Source organism: Corvus kubaryi, unplaced genomic scaffold (assembly GCF_017639235.1).
Source record: "Corvus kubaryi isolate FWS band 111438036 unplaced genomic scaffold, C.kubaryi_AGA036_p1.0 78, whole genome shotgun sequence".
Lineage (NCBI taxonomy): Eukaryota > Metazoa > Chordata > Aves > Passeriformes > Corvidae > Corvus > Corvus kubaryi.
In genome coordinates, this window is record NW_024582065.1 from 7,622,056 (window position 1) to 7,645,117 (window position 23,062).

The 23,062-nt window shown below is 54.9% G+C and overlaps 1 protein-coding gene across 3 annotated transcripts in view; it reads left to right on the forward strand.

Annotated features, from left to right (window-relative positions):
• Positions 1-200: 200 nt before the first annotated feature.
• OLFM1 (olfactomedin 1) overlaps positions 201-23,062 on the forward strand; it is a 32,313-nt gene continuing 9,451 nt past the window's right edge. Inside the window, exons 1-4 of one of the 3 annotated variants that reach the window (XM_042051984.1) lie at positions 201-815; positions 13,522-13,671; positions 18,789-18,944; positions 21,331-21,550. In XM_042051984.1, coding sequence (XP_041907918.1) covers positions 750-815; positions 13,522-13,671; positions 18,789-18,944; positions 21,331-21,550 — 592 coding nt within the window. In that variant the 5' untranslated portion in view covers positions 201-749. Of the gene's footprint in view, positions 816-9,229; positions 11,671-13,521; positions 13,674-18,788; positions 18,945-21,330; positions 21,551-23,062 lie in introns of those variants that run through there. The other 2 variants (XM_042051982.1, XM_042051981.1) reach the window with 2 other exon arrangements.

A 23,062-nucleotide genomic window follows, 5' to 3' on the forward strand; every position in this document is an offset into this window, starting at 1 on the left:
GAGGGCGGGGAGGGGGTTAGAGAGGGAATTAAAAACGGGGCTAAAGAAGGAATTAAGGAGGGGGTTAAGGATGGGGTTAAGGATGGGTTTAACCCCCTGCTCCCCGCGGGGTCCCCGCAGCCTCACCGGTGCTCCCGCGGCTGCTTTTCCCCCTCTCCCTTTGCCGTGTTTAGTTAAATTTCCCCCGCCTTACTTGATGTCACATCCTGTTCCACAGCCATCCCCTGCTAGTAGCCAGCCCTACCAATTCCTTTCTTTTTTCCTTTTTTTTTTTTTTTTTTTTAAATCCCTGTCCTCTCCCCATCACCCCCCTTTTCCAGGCAAACTTTTGGCAATAGCAGAGATAATCATTGCGTGCTCCGCTGAATTTCTCTTCGCAAATGTCTTTGGAGCAGGGGAGCCATTAAAAAAAAAAAATTAAATAAATTACCAGACAGTCAGCACCGAGAGCAGAGGAGAGAAACTGGGATCCCAATAAATATGCAAAGTGAAGGCTCTGCTGAGCAGATTTCTGGCATCGCTTCCCGAGGGTGCTGAGAGCCACCCGCAAAATCAGGCTGATTTTTTGGGTTTTAGGGCTTTTTTTTTTTTAATCGCGTTTTGTTGTCTATATTTTTTTTTAAATTTTTTTAAAATTAAAATATTAATAAGAATAAAGGAGTGAGGAGGCAGCGAGGCTCGGGGACGGCGCAGGGGAGGCTCGCCCGGAGGTGATCTGTATGCGAGGTGCCTAGAACGGGGTGCGAGAGATGCAACCGGCAAGCAAGCTGCTGACCCTCTGCTTCCTCATCCTGATGGGCACAGAACTCACCCAAGTAGGTCCATCTCTTCCTTTCCCCACTCCCCCTCCTCCTCTCCCTTTCTCCCCAACGCCATTTTCTGCTAAACCTCGAGAGCACGGAAGAAAGCTGCCGGGAGATGCTGCACCTGCCGTGCCGCCCCTTCCCCCGAGCATCACCTGTGCCCAGCCCGCCGCGTTCGGGGACCCTCGGCGCCGGGGTGGGGGCACAGGGCGAGGGGGGGGCTCGGGCTGTGGGACCCCCGCGATGGGCAGAGAAGGGGCTGCCCCATGGCGGGGTGGCGGGGACGCCTTCCCCCGGCCCCACTTGCGGGAACGTAGCGGGGCCGGAGGGGCTGCGGGACCCCCGCGCCGGGCTCGGGCTCGGCCAAGTTGGGAGCTGCTGTCCCGGGTGGCCACGGGGACGAGGTGGCCGTGCTGGGTGGCTGTCCCTGCTCAGCACCCCCACCCCTCACCCCGCCGGCTCCTCGTGTGGGGGTAGCTGTGCTGGTTTTAGGTGACATTTAAATGTCCCTTGATGTTTCCATCTGTGACAGCTTTGTGGGAGACGGGAGCAGCTTATTAGTCCCGCTCTCCCCGCTCCTCCTGCTTTTTTTTTTTTTGCCTGGATTTTCGTGCTTTTCTTCCGTGTCCCGGCCCCTGGACTGAGTGAGGCGTGGGGTTGTGGGGGGAGGAAAGGAGGCACCCAAAAGCCATCCCTTGCAAGTGGAATTAAAACTCCATTTGACTTCTTGAGGCTGACTGGGGAGAGGCAGGCAGGGTGGTTGTCTTTTGGGTTTGTGGTTTTTTTCACCAGTCGCTGAGGAAAGGAAGAAAAAAGTAATTGCAAGAGGATGCTCTAGATTGTGGGGTTAATCGTGGTGCTGCCTGGAAGCGAAGAAAAAAAAAAAGAAAGAAAGAAAGAAAAAGCAGCTATAAATAGGAGGGGAATGGAGGCTTCTTAATGTAGGAGCAATTAGCAGCTGGGCTCTCATCCTGGATGCTTTATGGAGATTATTTTTCCCTTTCTCCCAGTGACAAAGCTCTCCCTGTCCCTGCCCTACTGCTGAAGTTTGAGCCGCCGAAGCCTTTTGGCTTCGCACCCTCCGAGGATTTCTGCTGCCCCCAGCAAGGAGAGCACCGAGCTGCCTTAATTGCACGGAGCCCTCCGGAGAAAGGCTGAGCAGCCCGGAATGTGGGGCGGGCAAGTGGGGGGGAAGCCGAGAAAGCCAGGGGCTGTGTGGATGAGGAGGGTGGGGAGGAAGCAGAGCTCTGAGGGAGAAGCCCATTGTGTGTGAGGAAGCCGGGGCCGTGCGCATGCGCCGCGCTGGACAAAGAGCCAGGACCACCAGCACAGCGGCTCCTGGCCACCAGGGCATGGCCAGTGGTGGCCACAGTGCCAAGGGGGTGACAGGGCTGTCACTTGCCTCGCTGCCCCTCCAGCTTCCCCAGGGCTCACCCGCACGGCCTGGGCAGCCGGGTGGTGTCACCCCCTTATCGGCCTTGTCAGCGTGGCTGTGCTCTTAGGGGGTGTTTTTCCAAGGAAAATCCAAGGATGCCGCCCTGCCCGGCTGCTTTCTCCTTTCCCTGCTTCCTCTGTGACTGCAGCACCGCAACTTTGGCAGCAACTTTCAGCCGGGGTGGGCACGGAGAACCCAACCCAACCCAGCCCAGCCCGCCCTGGGCTGGGGCTGAGCGCTGCAGGTCCTGGGCAGAGCGCCCTGCCCTGATGGAGGCAGGAGGTTTGAGCCCCTGCTAAAGCCTGGCTTTGCTGAGCCGCCCTGCTGGGGCCGGGTTCAGCTCTGCAGTGCCCACCTGGGCAGGTGGCCGTGTCCTGCCAGGCCGTGCGGAGCTCCACCGCCCCGCTGCCTGCTGGCTCGCCTGGCACTGCAGAGCCCTGCCGGAGTTTCAGCGGCTCCTTGCTGTGGCACAGCTGCCAGATGCAATCCCCAAAAACGCCTTTCAGCCCGGGCACCGCCCAGCTCTGTGTCCTCCGGGGTTAATTCCGTGCCAGGCTCAGTCTCCATCACGCGTGGGGTTCCCTCCCGTGCCCTACAGAGATCCCACGGCCGGGGAGGAAGGGTGGAGGGTCGGGGCAGAGAGGTTGCTGATGGAGGCAGCTTTCCCTGCTGATACAGAAAGTGCTGCTGTCCCCTCCTGTCCCTCCCTGCAGTGACAGTGACAGGCCAGCTCGCAAGGGAGAAGAAATGGCTCTTAAACGGGGCTGGAGGGGTGAGCACGGGCCTGTCCTTCCAGTGGGGTGCTGGGGAAGCTCTCCTGGAGGGAAGGGAGTTGTCTGCAAGGTGTGAGTGCTGCCATCGCCTCGGGTGGTCCCCCAGATGGGAGGAAGGATGCTGAGGGCTGCACCCCCACTTTGGTGGGGGCTTGGAGGCCTGGCTGAGGTGGGTGTGTGAAACGAGGGGGGAGCTGCCCCTAAACCCCCCCAGTTCTTTGTCCTGTCCCTCAATCCCCTCCTGAGCAGGGCTGAGGGCATGCCAGGAACTCAGAGTGAGACCTGCACAAGGCTCTGGGATTTCAGAGGTCTCCTGAGTTGCTTTGTGCCTTGCCTCACCTCTCCACGGGTCAGAATCAAATCCTGAAATGACCCATTTTGGCTGGGCAGAGGGGCTGGATTCGGGGTGCTGTCGTGGGGCGCAGAGGTGCTTTGGGCACCCTGGGGTGCAGCCCCTGGCTCTGGCCATGCCCACAGCCATGGGCAGGGCCTTCCTGGGCAAAGTGTGGGGTTTCCTCTCCTCGTCCTCTTCTTGGGGACACCCAGGGCAGCTCTCCTGGTGTCCATGAAGGAGCAGAGCCAACTTCTGCTCTCCAAGGATCTGCCTGTGGTGTGCTGCCAGGAGGGCAGAGCTTGGGGCTGCTGTGGATGATCAGCAGAGGGGGGCTGGGATGCCAGCAGCTGTCTGTCTGTCTGTCTGACCTGTCCTTCTGTCCTTTTGCTGGGATATTTCACTGAGAACCTCCTGGCATTCCTCAAAGTTTCCTCCGGTGCTCCCAGATCCCCCACCCCGGTAATTATGGGAGCCACACAGGAAGCAACACCTTCCTGGAGCAGGCAGGTATGAAACATTTAGGGCTTATGCAAGGGGGGAAAAAAATCCATAAAAATATTAATTATATTAATTTAGCCATTGATTTTCATAAAAGCACCTCAGGTCCCTCTCAGAGCTGTTTGCAGGGGAAGGGAGAGCTGTGCCAGGGCTCAGCAATGCCCAGCCCAGCTCCCTTCTGCCCATGGAGAACTTCCCAGTGCCCAGTTTGGTGCCCAGGCTCTCTGGTGCCAGTCTCTCAGGGAGACACGTGGAAAGGGGGTAGGATTAAGCTGCAAATCTGCAGCCTGGAACAGGAGGCAGCTGCCTCGTCTCATAAACCAATTTGTGTCTCGTCTCGCTAACTTCAGCTCAAACCAATAAAAACGAGAGGTAATTTCCAGCCCTGGGTTGTATTTATTGCTCGAGTTATCAGTCCTTGTAATCAGTATTAGCATCATACGTAATACAAAACTAATTACTATCAGAGGGAATTAAGCAGAGGAGGGCTGCACACGGTGCTGGCAGCGGGGAAAGCTCCTTCTGGAGTTGGGAGGGAGAAGCGTTGTCTTGGCTCTGCTCTGGTGGAGCTACCAACAAAAGGGAACAAGGCAGGGACAGCCCAGGAGTGCCCAGCTGGGATTTGTGGCCTGTCAGGCTTTTTGGGATACCTGTGAGGATGGCCCAGTTAGGCAGGGGACCAGTCAGGCACCAGCAAATCCCAAACGGGGGGGAAGAGCAGCTGCAAGTCCTGATTTTCCTGCTTTTGTAAGCTGTAGCTGTTGGTTGTTCCTGCTCTCCTGGAGCTGAGCCCTGCTCCCAGTCTCCAGACTGACTTTAGTCAGAGTCTTGACCCTTTTTCTGTTCTCAGGGCCCCTTTTTCTCTGCTCAGGACCCCTTTTCTCTGCTCAGGACCCTTTTTCTCTGCTCAGGACCCCTTTTCTCTGCTCAGAACCCAAGTCCTGATTCCCAGCCCGCCCTTATGCTGGAAGGATAACAGTGGGACAATACCAGGATTCAGCCCTGGGCCAGGAGCAGAGCTGTGCTTGCTAGAAAGCGAGACCCAGAGCAATTCTTCCCTGGGAAGTCACTCTGTGACCGGAGGCGTGTGCCTGACCCAGGGAAATGTGCCAGAAACATCCTCCTCCCCAACCACAGCATCCAAAACCAGGAACCTGGGAAAGCTGGGCTGGCTTTGATGGCTCTGCTCTGCCCCAGAGGCTCTGACAGGTCTTGGCACCTGCTGGGAGATCCTGGGCTTAAAGTCAACAGCAGCTTTAGCTAAACGCAGGTTTAGTGACGTGAAGCCCTGTGAAGGGGATGTTTCCTTCCAGAGTTCTTTCTCCCAAAGGAAAGGAGATGTTTTGGAGTGTTTTTCATGCAGGGGTAGGGAGTGTCCAGAGCTGGGAGTTCACTTTGCTGCCTGATCCCAAAATGTGGCTGCTCCTGGAGTCAGCCACAGTTTTCACTTGGAGCTCTACCAGGAGTGATCCCCTTCATCGTAGTCACTCTCTGGCATCTTAAATTACCACTTTCTTTCCTTCTTCACTTTTATTTTCTGTCCATTTCTACCCTCCCATGATGAGAGGAAAAGCCCCCTCTGCGATGTGACAGCGTCCAGTGAGGTTTGTGCGAGTGGTGGTGGCACAAGAGTGACAAAAACCGGGCAAAAAAAACCCAGGATGTTTGGAAGTGCGACCCAAAAATGAGGGAAACCCGATGCCATTTATAGCTGTGGCAGCTGAGACCTGCTGGGGTACGGGTGCCCCATGGCAGACACAGCAGAGGTTGTGCTGTGCCCCAGAGGGGAGGGGTACAAAGGGTTTGTTCCCTCAGGAGGGTGTGGCTGCCCTGCTGCCCCCCAGGACAGGCTGGAGGCATTTTGGATACCTCCTCCAAAAGGGAATGAGGGATGAAAGGGTTATTAAGAGACGAGAAACATCTTCCTTCTGCCCAGAGCAGAGTCCAGGCCTGTCCCCATATGGGCAGAAAGCAGAGGGCACAGAGAGCCCCCAGGGCAGGGCCAGGCTTAGGGTTAGAGGTTTTTTTTCCCCCTTGCAGAAGCCCTAAATATTCCATACCTGCCTGCTCCAGGAAGGTGTTGCTTCCTGTGTGGATCCCATAATTACCGGGGTGGTGGATGTGGGAGCACCACACTGCTCTTGAGGAAACTTTGAGGAATGCCAGGAGGTTCTCAGTGAAATATCCCAGCAAAAGGACAGAAGGACAGGTCAGACAGACAGACAGCAGTTGGCCAGGCTGGCATCTCTGTCTCCTCAGCATTGAGCCCCTGCCCAGCATCCCTCAGCACCCCGCAGCCATCAGCAGCTCTGTGGTGTCAGAGGGCACAGCCCCTCAGCCTAGTTTTTGGGGTTTTTTTGGGTTCTCTCCACCCCACAGCTCGCCTGCCCCCTGCACACCCCTTGGGGTGCAGAAGCTCCTGGCACAGGGGCAGGCTGGCATCGATCAGGAATCCAGGAGGGATGGAAAGGGTCAGTGGAGGCAGAAAATTCTCCAAAGGGATGGTTCAGAGCCCCTCCAGCAGCTGCAGGAGGGAGGAAAATCTCAATCCAAGCATTTAATGAGGATCCCAGAAGTTCCACAGCCAGGTCCTCCCAGAGAGGACAGACCCCAGAGTGCCCAGCCCACCCCACAGGTGTCCAGGATGGAGAGGAGGAGCTGGAAAGAGCAGGAGCTGGGCTGTACCACACACCAGGGAGTGACCCTTACAGTGCCCGGCCAAACTCCCGAGTCCTGTGCTGCCAGGACAGGAGCTGCCAGCCCTGGGAAGGGCACTGCCCTCATGGGGCAGCCAGCTCAGCTGGCCTCATCCTCCTGGGGCATCACCTGAGGTGTCCCCAAGGCTCCCCGAGCCAGCTGGGAGCACCAGCAAGGTTTGGGGTGCGTTTTAGAGCAGCTCCCTTCCTCCCACCGTGCAGGCAACAGGAATTCTCTGCTCGGGGTGCCTGGATACCATCCCCAGCAGAACTTGGGAGCAACAGGAGCTTCGGCACCTCTTCTCTGAACCAGCCAGGAGAGGGAGACAGCGACCGCCGTGTCCCGCACGCTGCCAGCCGGGGATTGTCCCCGCTCGCACACCTTGACCCTCGCAGGGCTGCTGCGGGCACAGAGCCGCGCTCTGCGTTATCCCTTCCCGGCAGCGGAATTTTCCACCAGGCAGCTGTTTTGGAAAACCCTGTTCCCCGCTTTTATCTCCCGTCGCTGCTCTTTCTCTGCTCGGAATATATGAATGCCAAAAGGATCTTTTGTTCCTCGAGCAGTTCTTTTCTTTCCCTGCTGTTTGCTCTCTGCTGGCAGCAGGAGAGGGGTGGAGGGGGCAGTCCTGGAGCCCCTCTTTTTTTGGGGGGCGCTCGTGGGAGGGGACGCAGAGCCAGTGCACGGGGACAACAAAAACAGTGACAGCAGAAGGGTTTTCTCGTGCAAAAACCCCGAAGTGCCCAGGAGAAAGGTGAGCTCCACCAGCTCAGCAGGAGTGGGGCTGGAAGGGTTCCTGCAGCTGTGGTGATGGGAAGTTGCTTTTTAAGGATCGATATCCAGCTGTGCTCTGCAAAGCCCCATCAGGTCAAACAGGGTCACCTGAGTTTCTTCCTTCTTGGTTTCGTCCTTGTTTCTGCTGTTGTGCTTCAGCATGAGGAGAGGCAGGTCTCCCACATCAAATTCATTGGATTTTTGGTCAGTTTATTAATTTTTTTGCCATGCTGGGCTTTTAAAACCAGGCAGATGATTGGGGTGAGGCAGAGTCTCTGTGCTTGCACGTCACCTGTGTGAGGCACTGAGTGACAAAGGTCATTGTCATGCTTGATGCACCTCATCACACACCAGCAACCACCAATTCCTCCCTCTGCACAGCCCTTCATCCCTGAAAAAGGGAAACAGCAGCGTTCCTGGGAGCCTTTTTCCATCTTGGAGCAGCTGGAGTTGGCTCAGCTTCCATGGTCATGCCTTGGGGAAGGGTGGTGGCTCTCTGCCCCATGGGCTCAGGACCATCCTGCTCCTGGCAGGTTACTGATCCACTAAGAACTTCCTGAAAAGGTCTGGAAGAACATTTTGATGTCCCTTCCTTAACTCCCTTAATCGTGGCAGCAACAACAAAAAAAATTCCCCCCAAAGTGCTGCTTTTGATTCTTTCATAAACACTGAAAGTAGGAGAAAGAAAGAAAATCCCCTGGATTTCTCTCTCCCCCCATTATTACAGGTACAGCTCCTCTTTCAACTGACATGAAGGGCTTTTCTCCAGGGAAGCAGAGCAGCTCTGCCTCCCTCCACCTGCACGATCCATGGGAAAAGATTCCCAGTAATGGGCCCCCTCCTTAGCAGGGCCTTGTGGCTGCTGCTCCTCTCTCGGTGCTTTTCTGCCTGTTTGGGAGAGCTTTAATCATGGCAAAGCATTTGAAGGGAATGTGAATGAAATCACCTGCATGCACTGCTGGGAAATGAGGTTGCAGCCCAGGTGGGATCCAGGGCGAGGCACAGGAGTGATTCTTACCCCCACTGAATCCAGAACAGGGCACAGGAGTGCCTTTATTTAATATAATTTAATATAATGCCTTTATTTAATATAATTTAAATATTAAAGTGTCCATAGGACTAATTCCTTTGCATGTGTCTGGAGCAGACAAATACGAGGGATAAACTTCACTGACAAACTCTTTTCCTGAATGAACTCTGGGATGATTTAAGTGCAGCACTCGAGCGTTTGATATGATGGGAGATCAGAGAAGCAATCAGGGCCTGGGCTGCCACAGTGCTGAGCACAGCAGAAGCACCTGGGAGAGCAGCACAGGCTGAGCTGGAGCCAAGCTGGGATTCCTTCTAAAAGGTGCAATCCATCCAAGGGTTTTTTTGCCTAAGGAACTTGTTGCTGCACCCCGTGAAGCAGCTGCTGGGTGCTGACCCCACAGGTACCACACTGCACACCCAGCAGCAGTTTTGCGGTGCGATGCTGATGGTTGGGCTGCGAGAAGCTGATTCCGTGGGATGGAGGCAGTTTGTGTATTCCCAACGCAGGACTGTGGGATTCGAAGGGCAGGAGGGTTTCCTTCGGGATTCCAGCAGCTTGCTGGCTCACCTGGATTGGAGCTGGGCAGGGTGAAAGGTAACAGGGATGGAGGGTGCTGGAAAGCGAGGGAAGGGATGGGATTTCAGCTGCTGCAGCCTGACGCAAACCGGCTGCCAGTGCCCTGCTGTGCCACGGGCTCGTCACAGAGACAGGATCCGAGCTGGCATCAGCGCTCCTGCTCGAACTCATCTCGTGTTCTCCACCTGGTGGAATTGCTCAATGTGCTTTATTTCAGTGTGTTCCAGGAGCTCCCAGCTCTTCCTGCAGGAACAGCTCCACTGGGCTGTCCTGGTCCTGCTCCCTCTGCCCAGCCTGGCTGTGCTGGGATGATCCCACACCAAGGGCCACATCCCCAGTGAGGGATGAGGTCCTGGTGAGGTGGGACAGGCCAGCTCAGCAGGGATTGCATTTCGGGGCTTCCTGCTTCCCTGCTGGGGTGTGCTCTGTACATCACCTGGGTGCTGAGGAAGTACCAGTGGGTCCGGGCTTCGGGGTGCCCCTCAGATGTACCCCAGCCAGCTCCTGGGGAAGGGCTGTGAAGACACAGACCTCCAGGAATCCTTGCCCTTGGAAAAGCAGCTCTGGATGTGTCAGGTTTGGGGCTGGGCTGATCAGACTCCAGTGGGAATGTGGTGGCTGCCGGGACCAGCCAGGCTGGGGGTGCTGGGGTCGTGGAACAGTTCAGGGTCTCCTGCACCCATGTCAAGGTTGGGGCTGTGCCAGCAAAGTGAGGAGTGTCACTTCTGCCCTCTGGAGAGAGACAGGGGATTCATTTCTGTGTTGCTTTGCCCAGGGAGTGTCAAGGTTCTCTCAGGGAAGGATGCACAGGAACTGTGGAGTTCGTGGTCAGAGATTTTGGTTCTGAAGTCACCAGGGCAGCTCTGGGACACCTGAGTGGTGACCAAGCCCAGGTGACATTCCAGGCTGGCCAGACAGGCTGTGTGCCCTTGGCATCCTTGGGTAGGGAATTCCTGTGCTGGGAATGAGGCGGGAGCAGGGACAGGGCAGGCAGGTTTGGTTTCTCCTTCGTGCTGAGGACGTGCTGTCGTGGCAGGAGGTGACAATCGGGGGCGTGGGGGATGCTCTGACAGCCCACGGGGCTGGGGACAACAGGGGACCCGCAGGGGTCCCCCAGCCCGCGGGCCTGTGCGGGAGGGGTGCGGCCCTTGCGGGTGGCACTGCGGGGAACTGCTCCGGCTCCTCGTCCCCGCTGTGTCCCCGCTGGGTCCCCGCTGTGTCCCCACTGTGTCCCCGCTGGGTCCCCGCTGTGTCCCCGCTGGGTCCCCGCTGGGTCCCCGCTGTGTCCCCACTGTGTCCCCGCTGGGTCCCCGCTGGGTCCTCGCGACCACCGAGGGACCCCGGCCCGCAGCACCGCCCGCAGCCGCCAGGGGGAGCCACAGCGCCGCAGCGGGGGAGCCGCGCCCCCCCCAAAACCCCTTCCACCTCCCCAAATCCCTTCCACCTCCCCAAACCCCTTCCACCTCCCCAAACCCCTTCCACCTCCTCCCCAAACCCCTTCCACCTCCCCCAAACCCCTTCCACCACCCCAAACCCCTTCCACCTCCCCAAACCCCTTCCACCACCCCAAACCCCTTCCACCTCCCCAAAACCCCTTCCACCTCCTCCCCAAACCCCTTCCACCACCTCCCCAAAATCCCTTCCACCTCCCCCAAATCCCTTCTACCTCCTCCCCAAACCCCTTCCACCTCCTCCCCAAAATCCTTTCCGCCTCCTCTCCAATTCTTTCCCTCTCTCCTCATTCCTTTCCCCCCACCCCATTTATCCATCTCTTCAAATCTTCTTCTCTCTCCCCAGTTTTTCCCCCTTTCCGAAATCTTTTCCCGTCTCCCCAAATCTCTCTCCCTTCCCCAGGCCCTTTTGCCTCTGCTCAGTCCCCAATTCTTTCTCCTCAAACATTTTCTCTCCAAACCTTTCCTTCCCAATTCTTTTCCCTCTCTGCAAACCTTCTCTCCCAATTCTTCTCCCCAAATCTTTTCTCCCCATATCTTTTTTTTTTTCTCCTTCCCTCCACTCCCCGGTTCCCAAATCTTTTCTCCCAATTTTTCTTGTCTTCTTCCCTTCTCTCCCCTTTCCCCAGATCTCTTCTCCCCAAATTTTTTATCCCCAGATCTCTTATCTTCTCATCTTTTCTCCCCATATCTTTTCCTCCCTCCATCCTTCCACACCCCTTCCCCCAAACCTCTTCTCCCACTCTCTTCTCCCCAACCCTTTTCTCCCCTCCCTCCCTGCGCTCCCCCATCCCCAAACCTCCCTCCCTCTCCCTCCCTCGCCCACCGCAGTGTCCTCGGCTGGTTGGGCGCTCCCTCCCGGTGCCGGCCCGCCCCGGTCCCGCCTCCTGCAGCCGCTCGCTCCGGCTGGGGCGCGCCCGGCGGCGGCGGGCGCAGGAAGCCAGCCCCGCTCGGTCCGGCTGCGGGCACAGCGGGCACAGCAGCGGCAGCAGCAGCAGCGCCGGGCAGGGCGGCGGGGCGGCGGAGGAGGACGATGGGCCGGAGGCGAGCGGCGGCGGCGGCCGGGCGGCTGGCGCAGCCCGAACCCAGCGGCATGGAGCCCGGCGCCGGTGCAGAATGAAGGGTGCCTGCCGCCCCCCCCCCGCAGACATGTCTGTGCCTTTACTCAAGATTGGAGTCGTCCTCAGCACCATGGCCATGATCACCAACTGGATGTCGCAGACGCTGCCCTCCCTCGTGGGGCTCAACACCACCAAACTCACGGCGGCCACGGGCGGCACCTTGGACCGCAGCACCGGAGTAAGTGCGGGGGGCGGCGGGGCACGGGGAGGGCTGCCCGGAGCGTCCCAGCCTCCCGGAGCGTCCCCGCATCCCGGAGCGTCCCCGCATCCCGGATCGTCCCCGCATCCCGGAGCGTCCCTGCGGCTGCTCCCCGCCGCCGCCCAGTCCCTCCCCGCCTGGGTGTCCCCCGGGCTGTCACATCTCTCCTTGCCCAGGTGTCCCAGTGGCCGTGGGGGTCCCTCCCTGCAGGAGCCGCAGCGCCCCGGGGAGGGGCAGGATCGCCGCCCCTCGGGGACATCGCCGCAAAGTGTCCCCCGCGGCGGTGCAGGAGCGGGGACGGGGCGGTGAGGGGCCGGGAGTGCTGGCAGGAGATGGAGTGGCTCTGCAGGGAGCATCTCTCCCCTCCTCTCCTCCGGTTCAGCCATCCCTCGTTCACGGCTGGGGGCGACCCGGCTGCCCCCTCCCGCATCGTCCCTGCAGCCAAAGGGATGCAAAGTTTCCCTCGTCGCCGCTGCGAAAGCCGCCGGGACAGCGGGTGCGAGTCCCGGGAGGCTCCTCCGCCTGCCTCCCTCCCCGGTCCGTCCTCGGTGCGATGGAGATGCAGCCGGGAAGTTGCCGTGTGTGGCGGTGGGGCTGGGCGTCCCCTGTCCCTGCTCTGCTGGAGGGCTGGGGCTGTGCCTGAGCTTCCCACTTTGGGAATGGCTGGGAAAACCATTCCCGTCTGTGTGTCTGTCTTCCCTGAGCAGGGAAAATCGGGCACCTTCCTCCTGCAGGCTGCACGCTCGTGCCTTCTGACGGAGCTCTGCTGTTGCAGCTCTGCTGTTCCCGGAGTATTTCGTGCCGTGGTTGTGCTGCTGAGTGAATGAAGCTGGGAATTTTTTTTCTTTTTCCATGTTACCAGGGTTTATGAGATCCATTTATTATTTCCCCCCCCCCCCCCGGTTGTTTGAAGCCAGGGAATCCAATTGTGCATCTGCCTGGGCATGTCTGTCACCGTGGGCATTTGCACGGTGATTTGTTCCGTAGTGAAACGGTGCAAAGAACATTCCCCCTCTGGCTGGGGACACTGTGACACCTTCAAAGTGCTCCGAGGCTGGGCTGGGATTAAATCATGGATCGTGCCGCGAGATCAAAGGAAAATTAAGATGGGAGAGGTTTGGGGAGCACGAGGGGCTGGGAATGCGCCGTGTTTGGGGCTGGGCTCCCTTCCCTGGCGTGTCCTGGAAGCTCAGGCACTGCTGGTTCCTCCAAACTGCATCCCATCCCTGCTGGAATTGTGCACGGGGCACGGCTCCGGGCTTTCCCTGCCTGGAATGGAGGGAAGTGTTGTCTGGTGAAGCTCCTCATCGCCGGGGGAGTCTGGCAGAGAAAAGGGGGGATCGGAACTCGCGGTGTCCGTGCGCTCGGGAGAGCTGCCGGATCCGGGAGGGCTCTGCAGCGGGGAGAGCAGTGCTCAGCCCTCAGCAGGACACTGTGCCCTCCCTGGTGCCTCGGGCACGTCCCTCTCCCGGTGTTAAGGACACGCCAAGTGCTCTGTCACCACAGCGGGGCCCGGGGTCCCCACCCCGATGAGCCCAGCGATGTCCAGCACCCGGAATTCTCGCTGCTTGGCCGGCTTTCCGTGTGTCCACGCTTTCCCACTTGGTGTTTCAGCTCTTGCTCTCCTTTTCAGCCCCTTCTTTGATTTGTCCCCAATCCATATTTTTGCATTCCAAGTGAATGTTGCCAGCTGGGCCCTCGGAGGAGCCTCCAGCACAGCTCCGCTCTCTGCCACGGCCGTCCTGCTTCCTTCTCTCATTCCCCTTCACCTCCCACAGCCCTGCCAGGCCTCCCCTGCTTCATTAACCCACCTTTCCCTGTGTTAATTAGGTGTTGCCTACCAACCCAGAGGAAAGCTGGCAGGTGTACAGCTCTGCCCAGGACAGCGAGGGACGTTGTATATGCACAGTGGTGGCACCTCAGCAGACGATGTGCTCGCGTGACGCCAGGACAAAGCAGCTGAGACAACTCCTAGAAAAGGTAATGCTTGGCCTCTTCTGGCAAAAGTGGTTTGGTTTGGTGAGGTAAAAACCTGAGCTGAGCCTTGGTTTCCAGGGAAGGCCCCTTGGGATGGGTTTTCCGTGCTGTAGTTGTCCCTGTGCGTGTAGTGGGGAATAATCAGCTGCAGGCAGGAGGAGAAATCTCTCAAGTGTTTTCTGAGAGGAAAGCCTGGCCTAAGGTCGAGGTAAAACTGCTGAGATCAAAGCACCAATATTGAACTGTATCTCTAAAAAAACCCTAAAAAAATAAAAAAATTCCCCTTTTTTCATTCCGTTGGCACAAGCAGTGTCAAAGCAGCCTCAACAACAGGAGAGGAGAGAGAATTAAAAGCCCAAAGCCAAGCTTTGCTAGGCAAGGTGGAATTTAAAAGGTCAAGTAAAACCCTGCAAGCTGTTGCCATCAGGTAGCACAGAGATGACACTTAGTGCTTTTCTTCCTAATGCTGACATCCTCTTGATTAGTTTTTAATAGTCTGCTGTCCAAAGAGAGCAAAGAATCTCATTAGGGAAACATCCCCAATAACAAGAAATTTTCCAGATAACAGATTTCAGTGAGGAAATGCTGTTTCATGTGAAATTGTGCTCTTCTCTTGCAAAGCTGAGCTGGCTCCTGTGCTGGGTACAGAATTAAACCCCGTGCCCTAATGCTATATTGGCCTGTGCCGTGCATGACAAAAGAGTTTCCATCCTGCTGCTTTGGGGGAAGCTGCTGTTTTAATTCCCTATCACAATATTAAACCTCCACTTAACTGATTGCCCCATGTGCTGAGGGCAATAAAGCCAGCCAGGAAACATTCAGCCCTAAAACAATTCTTTGGGTTGTCAGAGGCTGCTAAAAATAATCCCGCTCAAGCTTTTCTTCCTCGCAGCAATAACGCCCTGGGTGCATCTGCCTGAGAGGCAGCAGGATTTATCAACAGCTCACAGGGGTGTCCAAGAGCCACTGTGTTCCCAGAACTCCTCTAAACGAGCAGGATTTGACCCAATGCCATCTGCTGATGGGCAGGAGTTGGGAATGGGAGACCTGGGATAACATCAGGAGAGGGTGGAAGTGCTCAGTGGGGCTTTTTTTTAATGCAGCTTTCTGGCTGCCAATGGATAAAAAGTGAGGGAGGAGCAGGATTTCTGGGCATGTGTTCTGGGGTATGTTACCTGCCTGCTAATCTGTCTGCATCTCACTCCCACGCTAACCTATATGAAAAACCCCAAAATAAAGAGTAGGCTCTTAGTGCCAGACAGCTGATCTTGATGGAGGCTGAACTGATAATCCCTGTAGGAAAAAACAACTGCAGAGCAGGGCTTCCAGCTTCCCAGGAAGGATTTTAATCCTGGGAACTCCTTCCCTCAGCTGACATTCTAACTCTAGCTTTGTGAGGGGGGAAAATTGCAGCTCCTGGTTTCTCCCTGGCAGCAGAGGAAGCAGCACAAGGAGTTAATTGTGCTTGGATTTTCCAAGGAGCAGGCCTGAAGTCACCTGTGGAAATGATGAGGTGTTGCAAGGAATCAGCTGCATTTGTGTGTGTGTGCACAAAGCAATTACAGCATCTGCAGGCGAAATCTCCATGCAGAATCTTTTGGAATTTTGAAGTTCAGAGCTGCCATCCATCCATGCTCAGTTCACAGGGATGAGGATCTGTGCAGGAACCGCAGTTCCTGTGGCTGGGAACGAGTCTTGGGCATCCTGACAGGTTAAAGAGGGGAGGGGAGGGCAGCCAGGGCTGCTCACACTGCACAGAGTGTTCAGCCCATGGTTTGACACTCGAGGTGTCTGAGCTCATCCTTGGCTGGAGTACACGGAGTCCTTCCAGCCTTACATGTGTCAGGTGCTGAGCCCAGGCCTTGGACTGCGCCCAAACCAAGACATCACCTCAGTCCTGCTCATCAACAGATTAAGTCTGAGCTCCAAGTGGATATTTATTTATTTATTTGTTTGTTTATTTATTTATTTATTTATTCTGGCCCTCTTAGCAGGCAGGACTTCCTCCTCCGATGGTGAAACCATTTCTGGTTCTGCTTCTTCCTCTTTGCCAGTGCTGATTCCCAGATTTAACAGTTCTTTTTGTTCCTCTGATAGTCGCTCCCAGGTGTGTACAGGGGGACAAGTGGCATCTGAGCCATCACTCTGCCTTCCACAGACCTTATAAGATGAACTTTTCATATCCTGGGCCATCAGCTGAGTCCATTTCTCTGCTGATTTTTTCCCTAGACCTTGAAAATCTCCCTCAAGATTCCTCTTGCTCTTGCTCCACCAGTTTATGCAGCTCCCCAAGGCCAAAGGTTCATCCCAGCTGAAACCCCAAAGCTGGGCTCAGAAGAGCCCTTTTGGAGCTGGCCTGAAAGGCTGATCCACAGGGAAGCTTGAGCAGGGTTTAAACCATGGATTTGACCTTACAAACCTCACTGAGGTCACCAGGCCAATATTGACTCTCTGTTAACTCTGGTTTAACTGTGAAACAGCTCCTTGTCAAACAGGATGACAAGAGCAGCACTGGAAGCTTCATTTGTATTAATTTCCTATTTCAACTGCTAAAAATAACTCTTTTCCCCCAGACAGCCACAGGTATCTGTCTCACATTATCTTGGTGAAAATGAGCTTTCAGGCTGAGAGAGGAGGCAAAAAGCATTTCAGGCCATGTTTGAGGACTGCAACTGATGGATGGAGCTGAGGGAATTTAAGAGGCAGCATCCTTAGGCCTGAGTTCATTAGAGCACTTCTGTGCACGCCTCAGCCTGAGCTCCAACAGGCTCATTGAAACCTAATCATGTGCCAAAGCACTTTGCTGGATCAAGGGCATAATATGCTAATGAGGGAAAACAAGCAGCTCCTCAGCTGCTGGAGCACACGAGGCTGTCAGGGATCAGGAGTGAGGGAGACTCATTCCCTACAAATCTGGCCCGGATCTTGCCTGATGGAAAACAACACGGGCAACAAATACCCACTCTGGGCTTGTAAAATCCACCCCAGAATAGCACAGCTGCTAATTTTAGGCATCTCTGTGTAGGGGCACGTGAGGAGGTTATTTTCCTCTGCTTCAGGGAGGAGCAGGAACATTCCAGAGGTGTTTGAGGGCAGCAGCTTGAGCGAGATGCTCTAAGAGCAGAGTCTCTCTCCCTTCCCACCACCTGAAAAAAGCATAAGGAGCCCCCCAAAATCTTGCTCAGCAGACTCAGATATTGGTCTGTCATTAGAGAAATGCTCTTTTCTGATTATTTCCAGCTGGGGTTAGGCACTGGTGGAATAAATGAGATTAATTTCGTATGAGCCCTACAAGTCATCCCTGTCTCTGGTCCTTGGAACAATCCTGCTGGGTAGATACAGCTCAACTCGAAGGATAGGCTGGATAACTGGGAATAAAAATAGCTTGCCAGCCTAGCCACGCTTGTCTGAGGCTTCCCTTCTCCTGCCTCAGGGCACAGAGAGGTCTTCAAACTCCTCCACATCCAGCCCAGGTGAATTAACACCCACTGAGAGCTCACATTCCCTGGGGGAGGCACAGCTTAATGGGAGCTGACCAGCCTGGGGCTGAGCTCAGGTTTGCTCTTTTCTCCTCCAAACCTGCCTTGCTCTGCTCTTCCCTGTTCCTCACACCTCCCTGAGCAGGTCCTGGGGGGGTCAGGATGGTGCTGGTTCATCTCTGAGGCTCTGAGACTGAAAATAGCTTCACCTTTGCTGAGGAACACTCTGGTCCCCGGAGCAGTTGTACAGAACACTCCAAAGGCTGTTGGCCTTTGCCACACAGGTCATCCATACATTTTTAAAAGATCCCTGTAATAGTTTCGGTGTCATCCTGCATGAGCAGCGGGCATTTTGATGGTTTTTCCAAGCTGGAGGTACCACAGTTGGCATTTGTCCTGCCGTGCCCTCGCTCTGCCACTCGAGGTAAGTCCCAGCCCCCCCCCAGCAGGATTTGCCAGCACTTGCACCACTCCTTCCTTCCCCATGCCAACCCAAACGCGCTTGGCTGTGGCGCTTGGCTGTGGCACCGAGCGGGATGTGGCACCCGGGGAGCGGATCCGCGGGGACAGGGCTGGCTCCCGCTTGGGTTTGGCTCAGCCACCCACAGCTGAGCAGATTGGAAGCAGGCTGGCTCTAAAGCCAGGCCCTGACGCAGCAGCAGCAGCAGGCTGGGTGCCTGATTCACTTTCCCCACGGACGTCATCGCGGTGGTGGCACTGCTGGGGGTGACGTGGCGGTGGCAGGAGCAGCGCCCGTGGGCTGAGCCCCGGCACGTCCCCGCCGTGGGACAAACGCATCCGGCCCCGCCGCAGAGCCCTTAAATATGGCTCAGTGCTCGATGCTAAAGAGGCGCTGACGTCAGAGCTCTGTTCCCCCTCTCCCAGACTGCAAAACAGGAGGGAATATCTTAATAAATCAGATGGCAGCCAACCTTCAAAATCAGGTCAGCCTCGCTGGCGTTTCCCTCCCCTCCTCACACCTCCAGCTCATTTTCTCACAGTGAGCCCAGCCAAGCTCCTTGCATCATTCCCTTGGCAAGGCCAGATGGGCTCCAAGCGGGAGCCGCGGGAATGCGGCACCGCACGGCTCCGGAAGCCGAAGCTCCCAAGCGGGAGGGCACCAGTGGGGTACCAAGCGTGCCCCGGTGCTTCCCACCTTCAGGATGCCCTCGCTGCCGCTGGGCTTGTTGTGGCAGATGCTGTGTGAGCAGGCTGCTTGGGTAATGAAGTTCTGCTGGCTGGCAGTGAGGTTTGCACTCGCGAGGAGATGGAAATGAGCACCTGGGCAGGAGCTTTGCCTCGCAGCCAGGTGTGCTGCCATCACCTCTGAGCTCTCCTCAGGTGCCTCTCAGAGAGGCCAGCCTGAGTAATGCATTTTAACCTCATCTACACCCCTCATTTCCATGTGGGATTGCTGAATTCTTCTCTGCAGGAAAAAAAAATGTTTATGAAACGGGTTTTGCTGTGTTTTGGAGCACGGGGTCGTAATCTGGAAGCTGCTGTTGATGAAGCAGTAAATAATGCATGGGCTGATTGCCCTTTAGCTGTGCTGAGAGTGTGGAAAAGGTCAGCGTTGGGATGCAAGGGGGGCTGCCTTGCTGCTGGCAGCACCTTCTTAATGAGTCCCTTCTCATCTGACAGGTGCAAAACATGTCCCAGTCGATAGAGGTGTTGGACAGGAGGACTCAGAGAGACCTACAGTACGTGGAGAAGATGGAAAACCAGATGAGGGGACTGGAATCCAAATTTAAGCAAGTGGAAGAAAGCCACAAGCAGCACCTGGCAAGGCAGTTTAAGGTAGGTCTGGTTTCCAAACTGCTACCAGAGCTGTGGCCAGGGAATTGTCGGGATGGGCACGGGACTGTGGCTCTGGTTCCCATGAGGGGACCAGCTGTGGGGTCCTTCCTGTCCAGAGCACAGCCAGATCCAGGTTGTGGCATCACATCCTCAGCCCTGCACATTCCTATAGGGTAAAAGGACAAACTCCATGTTCCCACACCCACCTGGGTGCCCCGAATAGGGCAGTGCAGGGTGAATCCATCAGGGGGGTCTGCAGGGAGACACCCAAGCCCTGGGTGAGCTCTGGGTGAGGTGGGTTCCCCTCTGTGGCCACACCCAGCACCCATTTCTTGGGGAAGCCCAGGATCTGGGGCTCCCTTTCCATCCCTGCAGCAGGTGGCAAACCACAGCGGGCTGTCCCCAAACCACAGCTCCCCTCGGGGTGGCTGGAGACAGGAGTTCCTCAATCAAACATCACCCCCACCTGAAAAAAAAACCAAAAATACAATTATTACAGCTGTCCTCAGGCTGGCAAGCTGCACATCTCCAGGAGTTTGTCCAGTTTTGAGCTAAAGGTGTTGGCAGCAGAGACAGCACCTCGTGATGGGTTCTGTGTGGCGTCCTGGTGCTGGGCAGAGGGGTAGCGGAGCTGCCAGCCTCTGGAATGCAGCTGGCACTGGGAGCAGTGGCCAAACCCTCAGGAAGTTGCTTGAGAACGAATGAAATTGCCAAAAAGATGTTCTGGGCAATATTGGAATTGTACATTTTAGCTGTGCTGTGGGTTAATAGGTATGAAAAATCAAATGGAGAAGATTTCGGGTGGAATTTGGGGACTTTTCTGATCAGCCACCCAGCTGATTCCCACCCTCATTTGCAGGCAGCTGGCTGGTATTTTAAAGCAGATTTTTTTAATGCTAAATACTGAAATACCACAATTATCTCATAAAAAGCTGGGAAGATGGTTCTTAAAACTTTTCACCAACTCCACCTCCTCCGCTCCCCATCTCCAGTTACTGCAGGACCCTAAATTTAGCTCTGCAGTCTGGATGGAAAGACTTGAGCATGAGTTCCTTTTATTTAATTATTTCTTTGTTTCAGTTATTATTGTTTTTCCCCCCCCTCCCCGCCATCCTGATGAGTTTAACCCTCCCCATTGCCTGCCAGGGAAGTTAAAATGAAATAAAATTAAAGCATTCCCCACATGCAAAGCGCAGGAGGAAAAAACCTCGTGGCTTAAATAGGAGGGGATGGATGGGAAGGAAGGCAATGAGGCTGAGGAGCAGTTCCTGATCCTGTTCAGCCCCAAAAAGCTTCAGGACACAGGCAGATGTCACAGCCCTGGGTGCTGGGAGCATGGCCACTGTAATTTGAGCAGCACCAGGGATTTTGGGTGTTCTAACACGCTTCATTAACGGGTAGGTGCATGCATATTAATGTCTACTCATTAGCTGCTGGAGCAGAGCATCTGCAACAAAATGCTGCATTCTGAGCCTTTAAATGAGAAAAAAAAAAAAAAAAAACCAAAAAAAACACCCAAAAAAAAGGAAAAAATTAATTTCTGCAAAATCCATCTGATAATGACTTTTGTTTTTCTGTTCCCCGCTCGAAACCAGCGAGGAATTTTTGTCTAATTTGCTGCCAAAGCAGCATTTGAAAGAACAGCCACAGCATTTTGTTCCTGCTAATGCCAGCATTAAACTGTGAGTGCTTTGGAGCTCTTGTGTTGGTTTTTTTTCTCTCTTTAGTGCCATAAGAGTATTTGTCTATGAATGGCTATCTATATAAGGCAGGTTAGTGAGCTAGATCCTCAACAGTATTTCATTTTCTTGCTTACAGGGCTAACTAAAAAGCAAGTTTTTTCAATGCTGCAGTGACTGAAGAAGCAGTTCACTCCCATGTAACCATGAAAAGAGGGCCACAGAGCATTTTGCACCATGCATTGATTTTTTTGATTATTTTCCAAATTAGCACCATATCTCACTAAGGAACCTTGAACCACACAACCGAGATCTTCCTTTGCATGCAATTGTAGATGCATTTCATGAATAGTTTGAAACCCTTGTCAATGCATATATATCTTATTTTCTTTTATTTTTTGGAAAGAAAAAAAGAAAAAAAAACAACAACTCTTTGTGTATGTGATCTGAAGCATGTAACCCTAAGATGTTGCATTCTAAAAATGACAAATAAAGGCCTTTCCCAAATATTTTGGTGTTCTGCAGCCTGTTTAATATGTTCTTGCCAAGACATCATTCGGACCAAAAATAATAATTGAACTAATTTTAATGCTAATAATTGTGGGATATGTGAACATTTCGCTCCCATAGGAAGCACCCAGGTCAAGGCAGAGTGTTGCAGATTTTTGCACGCATAGCACTGAACCGAGCTTATTTTAACCTTGCAGGCAATAAAAGCGAAAATGGAGGAACTTAGGCCTTTGATACCAGTGTTGGAAGAGTACAAAGCCGATGCCAAATTGGTATTGCAGTTTAAAGAGGAGGTCCAGAATCTGACGTCAGTTCTAAACGAACTCCAGGAGGAGATTGGCGCCTATGACTACGAAGAGCTTCAGAACAGAGTGTCAAATCTTGAAGAAAGGCTTCGTGCATGCATGCAAAAATTAGGTAGGCTCAGAACCACCATGGTGGCCCTGGCTCCAACACCACCGGTGCCAACGCACGCATCCCGGCCGGAGGCAGAGATGCCCCGCTGGACATCTGGTGCCGTGCCCGGCCGCGAGGGATGAGCTCCACACAGCCAGGGGCGATCCTGCCAAGAGTTACGCCACCAGGAGCATTCCTCCTGGGAGTAGTCCTGCCCAGGATTACTGGCAGGAGCAATGCTGCTCGCGGTGTGAGCGCTTCAGGATCCTGCCCCGGGAGCGGGCGTGTGGGCAGCGCTTGCATAAGTGGCAGCTCACACTTATGCAAAGCCAACACTTGCACCCCTTTTGCTTCTGCATCCCTGGACCTGGCCCGCCAGCAAAGGGCTCTGCTCGTGGTGGGGGGTGTGGGGCTGTGCAGGCTGTGCCTCGGTTTCCCTCGTTTCCCTTTCTTTTTTTTGCATCTTGACAGTCCCCCCGGAGCAAAGCATGACGGAGCTGGCGCGGGGGCGCGGTGCGGTCCTGCCCCTGTGCGGGATGCGAATCCTCCCTCTCCCGTTCCCTGAGGGAGCAGGGAGCCATTTCCATCAGGCTGCTGCTAAACCACCAGGGATTCATCTCCAACCTCATTCAGAGGGTTTTAATTGACTGAAAGCCGTGGGTCAGTTGTGGGGAGACTCAAACCAAAGCACGTGTTGCCAAACCCAGTGTGTGACCCCAAACACAGGGGCAAGGAGGAGGGCACCGCCTTCCACAGCTGCAAGGACTCTCTGCACCATTTGTTGGGCCAGCTCTGACTTGATTTAATTTCTCCTTCCATTATTGACTTTCTTGCTACGCCATTTAGATAATCCAAACACATTAACTGCTCTGCAGTCTATTTTGGTAGCACATACGAAATTACACTCTCAGGTAACTTCGTGGAAGATCAGATCTCTTCTGAGCACTTTATATCCTTGGCAAGGTAATGCTTTGTTTCTCTCTCGGCTCTGCTGCTGGGGTTGCTTTTGCTTGTTTCTAGGTGCCTCCACACCTCTGTGAGCAGCCACCTCCCCTCTATTCCCCCTGCATTTCCATCCTGTGATTCCACGTAGGGATCCATCCCTTGTAGGCTCCATCTCACTCAGAGAGTAAAATTCCCACTTAAATCTGGATTTGAACTACAAATCAGGCACCAAGATACCCCTGGGACAGGTAAAACCCCCTGCCAAGAGAGAGATCAGCGTTTGATTTCTCATTAATTAACAAGCACAGGTGCCCCAGCTTTGGGATGAGAGCAGGACAGGCTGGGCCTTTCTGCCTCGTTCTGTTGTCCCTCCCCTCACCCCACAATGGTCCCAGGGACGGCAGCAGGGTTGGGGATGGAGGGAAATTCTGACCGTGCCCTCACCCACTCGAATTTCCCCATGAAGGCTCAGGGGGGACAGGAATGAGCAGGGCTGTCATGACTTGGTCCCTAATTCCTGGAGCTTTATCAGGTGGGCACCGTGCAGGAATGAGAGAACTGCAGTGAGAAAGATAAGGAAGGATGAAC